The sequence below is a fragment of the Rhinatrema bivittatum genome, chromosome 6 (assembly GCF_901001135.1).
Source record: "Rhinatrema bivittatum chromosome 6, aRhiBiv1.1, whole genome shotgun sequence".
In the NCBI taxonomy this organism is placed as follows: domain Eukaryota; kingdom Metazoa; phylum Chordata; class Amphibia; order Gymnophiona; family Rhinatrematidae; genus Rhinatrema; species Rhinatrema bivittatum.
In genome coordinates, this window is record NC_042620.1 from 263,131,506 (window position 1) to 263,145,694 (window position 14,189).

General features: G+C 43.1%; 1 protein-coding gene across 2 annotated transcripts in view; it reads right to left on the minus strand.

The window, feature by feature from the left end:
- Nucleotides 1-13,738, minus strand: part of LOC115094228 (sulfotransferase 1C1-like) — a 28,562-nt gene extending 14,824 nt beyond the window's left edge. Inside the window, exons 1-2 of one of the 2 annotated variants that reach the window (XM_029607055.1) lie at nucleotides 13,545-13,738; nucleotides 5,996-6,164 (exon numbers count right to left, since the gene is read on the minus strand). In XM_029607055.1, coding sequence (XP_029462915.1) covers nucleotides 5,996-6,140 — 145 coding nt within the window. In that variant the 5' untranslated portion in view covers nucleotides 6,141-6,164; nucleotides 13,545-13,738. The remainder of the gene's footprint in view (nucleotides 1-5,995; nucleotides 6,165-13,544) is intronic. The other variant, XM_029607056.1, reaches the window with a different exon arrangement.
- Nucleotides 13,739-14,189: the final 451 nt, after the last annotated feature.

The following is a 14,189-nucleotide window of genomic DNA, read 5'->3' on the forward strand; positions in this document are numbered from 1 at the left end:
TCCCTAATCCAAGCCCTGCCATTCTGTTGTTTCCCCTCTCTCTCCCCGTGTGCGGAGAGCAGGGAGGAAATGGGAAAAGCTAGAGTCAGGATGTAGCCTCATCAATCAATGGCAGCCAGATGGAAAAGATCTCTCAGGGGCCGATGCAATAAGGGGCGCTAAACTTAGTATGGGATTTACTCGCGTTTTAGCATGGGTTTTTTTGGTGCTAATGTAGCCCTGGTATGTGAAAAGGGTGTTAGCACTAAAAACCACACACTAAAAAACCTGCGGCAGGCTTAGCAATGCAAAGAGGCGCGCTAAGCAAGAGACTGCCTTGCGCGTCTCCCACTACTACGAGAAATTTAACGCCTGCTCAGAAGTGAACTGGTGCATTTGGAAGGACCATGTCATAAAACAAAGCTTGCCAAATCTCCTCTCAGTAGTAAGTGAAGGAGAGAAATCTCCTCTCGGTTGTAAGTGAAGGAGAGAAAAAATTAATATTAAGTGTCGGGCACTTAATGTATCCATGCCTTCGCTTACTGCCGATTGAGCCATTCTTTGTCACATGTCAGGGAAATAACCAATCCTCTTTTTATAACATGTTGCATATGTTATAAAATGGCCACGACCCTGGGTGCGGGCCGATGAATGTGCGCACATGTGCACCCATGCTCCTGTTTAAAAGTTACTGTTCCTGTGGCGTCCTTTCTCACTTACACCGACGCTGCTCCCCTCCCCCTCCCCCCTGTTGTGCCATCCTGTGTACATACCTGGGAACTGTCCGAATTTGACCTAGAGATTCTGGGTTTAGAGCCCTTTCTCCTGGCATCTGGGAAAGCATCCAGGATCTCTGGATCCTAGAAATCACCTCTTTTCTCAGCCATATTGCCTGTTTCCCACCTGTGTTGAGTAGTTAACAGGCACTAGGACAGAGTCTGAGGCAGGAGGCAGGAACAAGCTCTGCTGTGAATTCTCTACCTCCTACCTCTGATTGGTTATGGCTGTAAGAATTAACCAATCAGCAAACAGAGGCAGGGTACCACTGTCTTCTTCTCCAGTCCTGCCGGGATCCCAGTAATGGAGAGGGAAAGAGAGGGGGAGAAGGAGAAGGAGAGGAGAGGGAGAGAGAGAACAAAAGAAAGAGTGCATGTTTGAATAAGAAGAGATCAAAGGGGACTTCTGGTAATGGAGGAAACCTGATCTGCCGCAGCAGACTTGAGCTCCGTGGACCCCTCTCGTTTTCTCCAATCTGGAGTTGGTTTTTCCCTCGTTCTTGATGGAGAAGCAGATTTGATTTCGCATGGCAGCGAATGGACTCTTTTGTGATTAAAAAACAGTGTTATGAATGGGAAGCCAGTAAGAACCAAGCACAAAAAAAATTGGCTGCTTGAGCACAAAATGGCGGCAGCGTCCCCTAAGGCCAAGGCGGACAAAGTTGTGGTGGTGGTGTGTGAAAAAGTCATGCACACTATTTCCAAAAGTGTATCTGCTGTACTCGAAAACCAACTGTCCAAATACAGTCTATGATAGATGAAATAAAAGACCGTTTGAAAAACCAGTCAGAACATCTTTCTGAAGTGGAGCAGAGACTGTCGGAGCAGGAAGATCATGTGGCCTGTGTGGATACGCAAATAACTTTACAAGAGAAAATGCTGATTTGCTGGAGCCTGTTGAGGATCAGGAGAATTGGAATCATAGGAACAACATTCGGGTCATTGGTTTACCTGAAACAGTTAAGGATGCCGATCTTCCCTCATTTTTTGAAAAATGGCTGCCCGCAGCGGTGGGCCTGACTGTGTCTGGATCGCCTATTGTGTGCTAACGTGCTCATCGCATAGGCATTTTTAAGGAGAACATTTCTAAGCCCAGGCCTGTTGTCGCCAAGATCTTGAACTGGGCTGGTAAGTCCAAGCTCTTAAGTGTGATTAGAGCTAAAGGTGGAATTGAATATGAAGGCACGAAACTGTTGCTTTTTAATGATTTCTCCACTTGTGTTGCGGGGCAAAGGAAAAAGCTTTCTCCAGTTTGTGCTGAGCTCCATAAAAGGGGGATCCGGCTTGCTGCTCTTTTTTTAATTATTATTTCAGTTTAAGTACATACAGAGTATGATTCAAGTAAGAAATATTGTATAATCCAAATATTAAGAAAATCATTAAGGAAAAAACAGACAAAAGAAAAAAATTACAATAAATTGGCTTAATTCATGGTTAATAATTTAGCAAAGGAAGGAGGCAATTCAGAGGAGAAATAAGAAAAACAAAATTAGAAAAAAAGGCATAATTCCGATCAACGGAGCTGCAAACATATAACAACTAGAACATAAGATCACTGTGAATGCTATTGCTGAGTTGAAGAATCAAGAAAAACTCTTAACTGTTCTGGGGCAAAAAAAAAATAGCAATCATTATCTTTTTTGGCGATACACTTACAAGGGTATCTTAAAAGAAAAGTTGCACCTGAGAAAATAGTTTCCGATCTCATAGAAAGAAATCCTTTTCTCCTTTCCTGTGTAATCTTAGAAAAGGAGAGTTAAGATGACAAAAGTAATGAGACATTAACTTACTGATATCTTGCTCAGATATCAGTGAAACAAAGAAATATAGAAATGACAGCAGAAAAAGACCAATCGGCCCATCTAGTCTGCCCAGCAAGCTCCCACACTTATTTTCCCATACTTATCTGTTTCATCAACCAACAAGTTCAGGGCCCTTGTTGGTAACTGTTTGATTCAAATTGCCTGCCCTCCCCTGTCATTGATGCAGAGAGTAATGTTAGAGTTGCATCAAAGGTGAGCATAAGGCTTATGGTTAAGGGTAGTAACCGCCACATCAAGCAAGTTACCCTGATGCTTGTTTACCCAGACTGCACAGATCAATGCCTTGTTGGATGTAGTCTGAATGTAAATCCTGTTTTCCACATTTCCCCCTAGCGTTGAAGCAGAGAGCAACGCTGTATATGCTTTCAAAGTGATGTATCAGAATTAATTGATTTAGGGTATTAACCACCGTAATAAGCAGCTACCCCCACGCTTATTTGTTTACCCAGATTGTGAAGTTCAGTCCTTGTTGGTTGTTGTCTGAATGTAAATCCTGTTTTCCACATTTCCCCCTGCCATAGAAGCAGAGAGCAACACTGTATATGCTTTCAAAGTGATGTATCAGGCTTAATTGGTTTAGGGTAGTAACCGCTGTAATAAGCAAGCTACCCCCATGCTTATTGGTTTACCCAGATTATGAAGTTCAGTCCTTGTTGGTTGTTATCTGAATGCAAATCCTCTTTTCCACATTTCCCCTTGCCGTTGAAGCAGAGAGTAATGTTGGGGTTGCATTAACCGTGCGAAGGCTTTTTGAGTAAGGATAGTAATCACCAGGTAGTAGCCAACATTCCAGCAAGCCACCCCCATGGCTCTACTCTTCATTCACATCCTCTAGCCTTTATGGATCCACAGTGTTTATCCCATGCCCCTTTGAAATCCTTCACAGTTTTAGTCTTCACCACTTCCTCCGGAAGGGCATTCCAGGCATCCACCACCCTCTCCGTGAAGAAATACTTCCTGACATTGGTTCTGAGTCTTCCTCCCTGGAGCTTCAAATCGTGACCCCTAGTTCTACTGATTTTTCTCCATCGTAAAAGGCTTGTTTTATTTTTTTGTTTAGTGCTTTTTTATACTGGCATTCATGATACAGATCATATCATGTTGGTTTACAAATAACAAGGGTCGTATCCTAACTAACTATTAACATGGTATAGAGAAGACAAAAGTTACAATGAACAGGGGTTCCGGAACTGGGAAGAGGAAGATATAGCAGACAGTAGCTAGATAACTACCATGTGGACCATGGATCATTAAAACCTTTCATGTATCTGAAAGTCTGTATCATATCACCCCCTGCTCCTCCTCTCCTCCAGGGTGTACATATTTAGGTTCTTCAATCTCTCCTCATAAGTCATTTTATGAAGGCACAGTAAGATGATCGATAATCTCAAAACCAGAAGATTCAAGAAAAGTAGTGAGATTCTGCATATCCAAGGGAAGTCCCCCAGAATAAATAGGTGGGTGTCTTTCGGCAGAAGAAATAGGCAAAAAATGCACTTTATTTATCAGAGGAAATTCAGTCTCAGGAATAAGAAGCACCTCCCGAAGTTATCTTTTAAATGTGGATAAAGGAAGTTCTCTCATAATTCTAGGAAAGTTAGTTAATGTAATGTTTAAGCAATAATTCTGATTCTCCAATAACTCGAGCCTTCTGGATAAAGCATTTCTATCCTTGATAGTTGCCTCATTAAACTCATGGATTTGCTGAATGTCTCCTTCCAGCTTAACAACAGAGGACTTTAAGGATTATAAGGTTTCTTAATGAGCTTTAATTTTGAAATCTAAAGAGGTAGTAAGAAAATCCATTTTGCTATTGCAAGATTTAATGGCAACTGACAACCCAGCGGTGAGCTCTCAGAGTATCTAATGTTACCATAGCAAATTTAATCGGAGATAGACTTAGCTCATCCGGTGTTGGGGGGCTCCATCAAGAGGAGAGGACATTAGGGGACCCCCAACGAGTCAAAGAGATAAATGCGGGGGAGTCTCCTTCTTTCCCCGGCTGCAAAGATGGTAAAGATGCTGCCTCCTGGAACGTTCCAGGTGCTCCCTCCTGCAGTAACAAGACTCTGACATCATCATTCAGCGACGTCTGCAAAGCGCCCAAAGCTGAATCTCTCAGAGTCATCGAAAATGGCTCTCCTCCAACCGGCTCCGCAATGGGGTTCACCTCACCGACTAATGCAGCTCTGGGGGCCATGAAGGTGGTAATCAGTGGCTGCTCCGCAAAGTGAGTAGAGATAGAGGGGAAAACCCTCACTTAGCCCTTATGTTTAGGCGGCATAACAGTAGAGGAAACATGGCACCAAACAGAAAGGTATAGGAGCAGCGCTCAAACGTCTGTTTCTTGTATACATTCAATGTTCATGATTTACTTATTTATTTATATTTATTTTTGGTTTTTATATACTGGGGTTCCTGTATAATATACATATCATCCCGGTTTACAAGGAAATAAAACTAACGCCTCGCAGGGCGATTTACATTGAAACAAGTAACATTGAAACAGGTAACAGGTAATGAGGGGGGCATAACAGGGATTAGGGGAAGTTACATAGAATGACCTGTATTGAGCATGTCCATTTTAATTGTGATAAAGCTGCAAAGAAACCTATGTACAGAAGCCTATGTACAGGGGGGAGGTTGTTATGTTTGCTGTCCTACATCATAATAAAAATGACTTGAAAAAAAAAAAAAAGAAGAGATCAAAGGAAGGGGAAAGAAAAAGAGTGTGTGTAGGGGTAAACCAGTGAGAGGAGAGAGAAAGAATGAGGGGGGATTCGGTTAGAGGAGAGAATAAGAGAGAGAGGGGGGCAAGCAAGGAAAGTGACAGCAATGTGGGAGGAGTGAGAGGGGACAGGCAAAAAAAAGAGAGAGCAAGAGCTGTGGGTTAGCAAGAGTGCGGGGAGAAAGAAAATGGAAGAAAACAATAACAAGGAGGAGAGAACTGAACTGGGGAATTAGGGGGAGAGGAAGAGAAAGAGGAGAGATTGAGGACCAGAGATAGCAGAAGATGGAGGAGAGGACCCAGGGTTAGGGGAAGTATCCAGGGTGAGAATGTAGAAGGAAGTAGATAAAGAGTGGAGGAGAGAATGTAGGAGGAAGAACAGTGAAAACAGAGCAAGTAGGATGAACAGGAAAAAAGCAGAAGGGGAGAGGAAAAGAAGGAAGGAGGAAAAAGTATTGAAGTATCTGCTCCTGTAGGTGGAATGACTGAGAAGATAGTGTGTACACAGACAGACAAAATGAAAACATAAGCAATTCCTTTTTTAGAAAAAAGCGCTAAAAATATGCACAGGTTACTTTCATTGAGCAAAAATTAAATGTGGTGTGTGGATGTGCCGGTGTGTGTTTGTGTGGTTCATTGTCTCCCGTTCTGATACTCAGAGAAGTTCCCCAGTCTCTGATGGCTCCCACCTGCTTTGGGATAAGTGGCTATGAGCAGGTCATCTGGTCGGGCTTGGAACTCCTCTATCTTCTTCCAGTTCTGGGCAATGGGTTCCATGAGTGGGATCCCGCACACCATTCTCAGGGGGAAACGCTTGTAAATCTTCTCAGTCATCTCTGGTTGAGGATAGTCCAAGATCTGTGATGAGAGTGAGGGAGAGGGTCTTCAGGATTGACATGGAATGAGTCTGAATGAAGAAAGAACCAAGAAGGCAAGCCGAAGGGACTACAAGTACTTATGCAGTTCATGAGAGCACTGAGTCAAAGCAGTGTACTAGAAACCATGACAGAAGCCATGAGACTATCAAGTCAAAGACTGGGAGGCCTAACAGAAGTTTTGGAAGATGATAAGTAAGAGCCAAAACAATAGGGTAACAGGCAAAACATGAGCCATGAAGCCAGTGAAGCAAGCCAACAAGTCTATGGAGCTATTGTCAAAGCTATATCATAGGATAAGAAATAAGAACTACAAGTCATACCATCTTAAACTAAGGACTCTAAAAACCATAATATAAGACAGCTAGCAAATGATAATTTTCTGGAAAAAAAAAAAAAAAGCGCACTAGGTTGGAGTCAGCAGCAGCCTCTTCCTTCCATTCCAGTTGCAATGAGGAAAAGAAAGCAAGTCCTGGGTTGAAAATGTTGGGATTATAATTGAGTATAACAAATAAGTAAATAAAAAGGCTCCAGGTCAATGACTTGGCATGATCTGGCAGAAAATCAGCAACACAGTTAGCCAATGAACTATATACACACCAATGAGGCCAATTTTCAAAAGAACGCATAACTTAGTCAGCTACATGTAGCCAGATAAGTTATCAGGGATATTCAGCAGGATAAACATCCTGGTTTAAACCTAACCAGCTGATTTGGAATCCTATATTGTGCTATGTGAGGAACACTGGTAGTTTATGCTTCTGTACTTGTTCGCATAGCAATGCTAGAAGAACCGGACCTAGTTCACAGTAGCGGCGTACCACCGTAATCCAAGCTGAATATTTACATATTCAAGGTACTGGGAGAGTTAGGGTTGGAGTGGGAGAGCGGGAGGCCCTGGAGGACAATTTTGGTCAATATCAATGTGAACCGGGAAGTAGGCGAGGGGAGGCTGGTCCCGGATCGCTTCAAATTTGACTATAGAAATCCAGTCTGAGGAATTTGGTGGGACCCATAATTTAGAGCTTGGGTGGGGGAGCTTTGATTGGGCCTGCAAGCTTCTTCTTCTTCTTTTTCTTAACTGCAGCAACACTTAACCGGCTATATTCTTTTGAATATAGCCAGTTAAGGCTAAAGTTATGCAGCCACACAAGACTGGATAACTTTAGACTCGCTCTCAGGCACTTACAGGCTGATACAGTACAGTGCGCTCCGGTGGCACGCACTGTTAACCCGCGTTTGGACGCGCGTTTTCGATGCACTTTCAGACAAAGTCAAACTGCTAACTGGTGTCCCACAGGGATCAGCCCTATCTGCAACACTCTTTAACATCTACCTCCTCCCAGTATGTCACTTACTAGCAGGACTGGGAATCGTACATTACATTTATGCAGATGATATACAATTACTGTTACCCATTCCAAACACCATTGAAGAAACAATGAAACTAGCCAATATGTACCTAGAAATAATCAAATAGCTCCTAAACCAGATGGAATTGGTTATAAACATTGACAAAACTGAATTCTTACATCTTGAACGTAAAAACACACACCACACACAACTAACATTCACAATCAAAAATATTCAAACCACCGAGTTAGCAACAAAAGTTAGGAATCTAGGAGTAATAATTGACCCTGAGCTAAACATGAAACAACACATCTCACAGAAAATAGAAGAAGGTTATGCAAAACTAATGATCCTAAGAAGACTAAAACCTCTATTAACGATTAACAATTTTCGCACAGTTCTACAAGCAATGATATTCGCTAGCACAGATTATTGTATCTCCCTGCTGTTAGGACTACCTCAATCTACAATTCGACCTCTGCAAATATTGCAAAATTCCGCTGCCAGAGTTTTGACTGGCAAAAAAAAGAGTGACCATATTACAGGAACACTTGCTGAACTCCACTGGCTTCCAATTGAACAAAGAATACAATATAAAGCACTTTGTATAATCCATAAACTAATCCACGATGATAAAGCCGACTGGCTTAACACGGCACTGCGCATGCACGTACCACAAAGAAACCTGAGATCTGCAAATAAAGCTCTACTAACTGTCCCCTCTGTCAAATCAGCACATCTCACGCAAGTAAGGGAAAGAGCACTGTCGCTGGCTGGTCCTGTACTCTGGAATACCATGCCACTCGAAATAAGACTACAGACAAATCTGAAATTATTCAAAACTAATCTGAAAACCTGGCTTTTTAAACAAGCATTTTATAAAGATAAAGAAAAGGAGAAAAATAGTTGAGCGATAAGGATGCACCAAGCGAGAAGTTTTTAGTAACCTACATAAGCATATTAATGTTAAAATCAAACTGCCTAATTTGTTCCTAACAATCAGGTTTAATTTACACACCTAGTTTATTATTTTACATTGTTACCTTACTATGATGGCACACGAGTAATTTGTAATCTATAGCACCCATATTTCTCTTTATCGTGCCCTGCTGTAAACCATTGTGATGGTATTTAACTTAACGACGGTATAGAAATTTTTTTAAATAAACATGCAAATGCATGTTGATGGCCCTATTAGTTATTCCCTCACGATTCAGTAAGTAAAATGTGCAGCCAAGCCGCACATTTAACTTTCAGAAATTAGCGCCTACCCAAAGGTAGGCGTTAATTTCTGCTGGCACCGGGAAAATGCACAGAAAAGCAGTAAAAACTACTTTTCTGTACACCTTCCGACTTAATATCATGGCGATATTAAGTCGGAGGTCCCAAAAGTGAAAAATAATAAAAAAAAAAAAAAAGTAAAATCGGCCCGCAGCTCACGGGTTGAAAACCAGACGCTCAATTTTTCCGGCATCCGGTTTCCGAACCCGTGGCTGTCAGCGGGTTTGAGAACCAGTGCCAGCAAAATTGAGCGTCTGCTGTCAAACTCGCTGACAGCTGCCGCTCCTGTCAAAAAAGAGGCGCTAGGGTCACGCTAGTGTCCCTAGCGCCTCTTTTTACCGCGGGCCCTAATTTGAATAATTTTTTACTGAATCGCGTGCACAAGAGAGTGGCCTGTGCGCTCGCCAGGAGAGTGGGCGCTCGCCCGCTCTCCCGCAATTTTTTACTGTATCGGCCTGTTATATAGCTAAGTCCAAATATTGGAGTTAGCTATATATGTTATTTGGTAACTCAACCTCACCACAGAATGCCCCCAAATTGCTCGTACTTATTCAGCTAATTTTTATCCAGATAACAATTTAAGAACATAAGAACTTGCCATACTGAGTCAGACCAAGGGTCCATCAAGCCCAGCATCCTGTTTCCAGCAGTGGCCAATCCAGGCCATAAGAACCTGGCAAGTACCCAAAAACTAAGTCTATTCCATGTAACCATTGCTAATGGCAGTGGCTATTCTCTAAGTGAACTTAATAGCAGGTAATGGACTTCTCCTCCAAGAACTTATCCAATCCTTTTTTAAACACAGCTATACTAACTGCACTAACCACATCCTCTGGCAACAAATTCCAGAGTTTAATTGTGCGTTGAGTAAAAAAGAACTTTCTCCGATTAGTTTTAAATGTGCCCCATGCTAACTTCATGGAGTGCCCCCTAGTCTTTCTATTATCCGAAAGAGTAAATAACCGATTCACATCTACCTGTTTGGTTTGGTTAATGAGTCCCCGGTATCAAGGGTCATCAGCTCCAAGTGGAACAAAATTTATCCAGCTAAGTACTGGGGATATTCAAAATTTACCATATAGCTGGATAACTTGTGAATTATCCAGATAAATGGCTTTGAATATTGGCCTCAGTGAAATCTAGGAGTCCTACCTGCCTCTGAATCATGCTCTTCAGTTCAGCCTATGCAGAGGGAGAGAGTCCTCGCTTGTAAATGGAAGGAGATTTCTCTACATTTTCAACTCACTTGCCTTTTCTATGATAGACAGGATGACCAGATGGTCGAGCTAGTCCCATTGTTTGCCCAGTATCCTCTACTGACTTGAAGTCCATATTGAGTAAGAAGTTAAGCAGGAAAGTTATCTGAAAAAGCGTTCTTCTGAATATACGCGGACAAAATTATCCAGATCACTTTAGGACAGGGATTTTTCTGACCAGGCTTATCCGGCCAACTTTGTCTGGGCAGCGCTGAATATATCAATGCTGCCGGGAGAAAGCAAAATTGCACCCCCTTGCCACCTCATTTTACCTGGGTTAATTTTGGTTAGGCAACAAGTTACCTGGACAAACGTTAGCCAATAAGGGGGAAAATATTCAAATTTCAGGTTGTATCTGGCTAACTCTAACAGTTAATGCAGAGAAACCCTTTGAATGTCGACTTGCAGATGTGTTGAAAGAAACTGGAACAACAAATCTCTTTTTAGAGTGGGGGCAAAATCAGAACTGCCGGAGCTTTCGCTGACAGCCTGCAGTTAACTGATGACCCCTGGTGACAGAGGAAGAGTAGTGAAGAGAGTGTAAGAGTACGTTCTCCACAGGCTGAAAGGGAGCAGGGCAAAGGTAAGTTTGAGGGAGAGGAGTAGAAGGAAATAGCATCACCATTCACGTTTGAACATAATTTTGCAGCTGACTGCAGTCATTTCTTGTCTTTCCCTGTCTCCTTTCTTGTCTTTCCCTGTCTCCTTCCTTCCCAGTTTCAACAACCTTGTTATATTGTATCTTTTTATTTCCTCGACACTGGTTAAAAGAAAGTTATTGCACCCCTTGTTATATGTAAACCGGCATGATATGATTGTATCATGAATGCCGGTATAGAAAAGCTTTAAATAAATAAATAAATAAATAAATAAAATAAATAAATAAATAAATTATAGAACAAAGGACAATACTGTTGCAGCTTGCACACACATTGTTTGTGCCTCATCCCTTTCATCCTGCTCACCAATAATTCATTTTTTTTTTGGTTTTACTTTCAAGAGATGACAGTGCTGCTGAAGAAGGTGAGACCGTGGAGCTCTATGACAAGGAATCATGTGGTTAGGAAGGTGACGATCGCCAATAAGTGCAAGGAAGTGAATGATGTGTTCCAAGTAGAATGCACCCAGGAATTGAAGATGCGCTCAGAATATGCCTCCCCCCTTTCACCCACACTCACTCACTCCCACACATCTTCATTCTGGCCTGCAGCAGCCCCTGCTACTCCAGTATTGAATGGCCCCTCCCCTTCATACACACATGTAGCGAACCTTTGGTTTCCCTAACTAAAAGGAGTGTCCCAATTGATTGGGGAGGTTCTGTGTAGAAATTAGTGAGAGAGGTTTGGGTTTTGCTCCCCCATGTGGGAACTGCAGATGGTATGACCTAATTATTTATCATCCCAACGCATCATCTCATGGATTTTTAGTTACAGTTCAAGCTGACAGGAGCCCTCTGTCTCCTGCTTGCTAATTTTTTCCAGAGTTATGAGAAAGAAGTAAAGAGGTTTTCCCATTTTTCTTGTCTATGCAGCCTTTATGCTTGCTTTGGACTCTTTTAAGCCAATTTTTGGAGAATTCCCTGTGAGAGCTGGTCCCTCTTGTTTCAGTGGATTGGGGCGTCCCTGTGTTCAAGGCTGGATTTGGGGTAAGGAAGGCCTGCAGTGTGCTAGCTTTCCTTTAGACCTGACAGTGACCTGATGCTGAGGAGTTATTTTTGCGCTCTCTCATCTGTTTCAAGGCAGAGATTTTATTCCACCCTTCCTGTCTTGTTCTTGATTTTCCCCCTTTTTGGATTCAAAGAATATTTTTGTTCCACTTGGAGCTGATGAGGGGACTCAGTAACCAAACCATGGAGAGAGAGGAGTCTTTCATTCTGAAAGAACCAGCAGTGTGGAGGAACAGATCCCAGCCAGTGACACTAAAGGAAGGAAACTAAAGGGTACAAAGGAAAGGTAACAAAAGATTTGTTGCTGCTAACTCAAAGGAAGTGAAGTGCTCCTCAGGTGCTGCCTAAGGAGTTCAAGGATTAAAGAGGATTTAGGAAGAGCAAAAATCTGGGACTAAGTTCTGATAAATTACTGGGACTGTATTCTAACCACCATTAGTGGGAAGAGCTAATGAGGCAATTGGGATACTGAGGGAAGGTTGAACTAAATTCTTGGAGAATTTGGAGTAACTGAGAAGGAAACTAAGTATTAAAGTGCTTCCAGTAAAAGTAGAGACTTTGCTAAAGAAGTGGAGTCACAAGTTTATTAAATCTTTCTGCCGTTTTATTTATTGCCTTTGACCAAGAAACGGATTGAAACTGTAAATGTTATCCAGTCATCTAATCAACCACCAGTAAAGAAGCTGGAAACCGCCATCCTTCTCATGTGTGCTTATTGATGCAGAGAGAGTGTTAATAATCAGTGCTATGTACAGAGGATGGAGAAAGGGCTGGTCTTGCAAAAAGCAGGGTATAAGAACTATTGTTCCTCCCCACACCGGAATCCTGGGGCTCAGAGAGTCTGAGAGAGAGTGAAAGAGGGTTGTGCAGAAAGGATCAGTCTGTTTTCTCTCTCTTATATGCCCCTCGGCACAAGTAAAAGGATCCGTCCCGCCCAGGGATTACACACACGCACACTGTACCTCACTTCCACCCTTCAGCTCCCCAACTACTACAAAACTGGGGCCTACATACAGATTTCTCAATGTGCCTTACTCTTACTCTGTAACACCCCCTTTATCTTCCAGTACTGAGACTCAAACACATGGCTCTGCTAATGTGTCTCATTCTTGGCTGACAGTTCCCTACTCTTCCAGCAATGAGCCCGCCCCAGCCTTATCCATGTATCTCAGTCCCGATGATCCTAACCCTTCCCCATATCTGTGAACTCTCCTGATGTCTCCTGAAGACTCAGGAACTTTGCATCAATTACCGGGTCTCCCTGGGAACACTAAAAAGCTTGGCCTCTCCCCAGCCTCAGCCACTTTCCCATCAGGGAGCCTGCAAGGACCCAGGAGGGCAGGGAGCCTGCACACTACACACCGCAGGCAGCGTGTGGGGACAAACTGGAAAGGGGCCACAACATACCACAGCTCAGCCTGCAGCTGTGATTCCAGGATTTAGGACTCAGCTGAGGGCTGAGTGAGGGTGGACAAGTCAGGGAGAAAAGAAAGTGTTGGAGTTAGGGAGGGAGGAAGGGGAAGAATGCTGGGGTCATCCCTGGCGGGGGAGGGGAGGGGAGGAAGTAGTGGTAGTGGCTGAGAGGGAGAGAGAGAGAGAGAATGTGGATTAGCAGGGAGGGGGTGGAATAGAAAAAGTTGATATGATTTATCCCTTCCCCCAGTGCACTGCGAATCAACAGCAATCTCAGGGTGACCACAATTCAAACGTTCCCAGGTATGGACATTGCCAAAGCGAAGGCAGCAGAGAGAGGAGAAGAGAACCATTGAATGGGAGGGAGAAAATGAATCCCTGGAATCCAACTTACCACAATTAATCCTGGGACCTCTCTCAAGGAGCGGGTATGTGGAAGTGGCTTATAGTCAAGAGCAAGCAGAAAACACTTGCTTCTTCCTCAGCCCAAGCAGGTCTTGAATAGTCTGCATTAAAAAAATAACTTTGTATAATAGAAGTCACAGGAGCAGATAAGGTAGATAAACAGAAGGAAACCTTTGCCCCATTCAGAGAGTGGAAAGGGTGTTGCAGCAGGAGGGAGGAGAGAAGCTTTTCACCTGCATTCAGGGGCAGTGGAATGCCTTTTTGGTTGGGGCCAAGCCAATCATCTTCCGTCCCCACTCTTCTCTCTCCATCCCCTCACCACCTGATCCACCGCTGTGCTCCACCTCCTGCTGATTTAAGTGAGAGGGTTGAAATGCACCACCAGCCCTAGTTCTTCCCTTGCTACTCTTGCCCTCCCCTGGCTCCTTTAGAACACAAGAACATAAGAAAATGCCATACTGGGTCAGACCAAGGGTCCATGAAGCCCAGCATCCTGTTTCCAACAGTGGCCAATCCAGGCCATAAGAACCTGGCAAGTACCCAAACATTAAATAGATAGCAGTTTATGGATTTTTCCTCTAAGAACTTATCCAAACCTTTTTTTATACCCAATTACACTAACTGCTGTAACCAC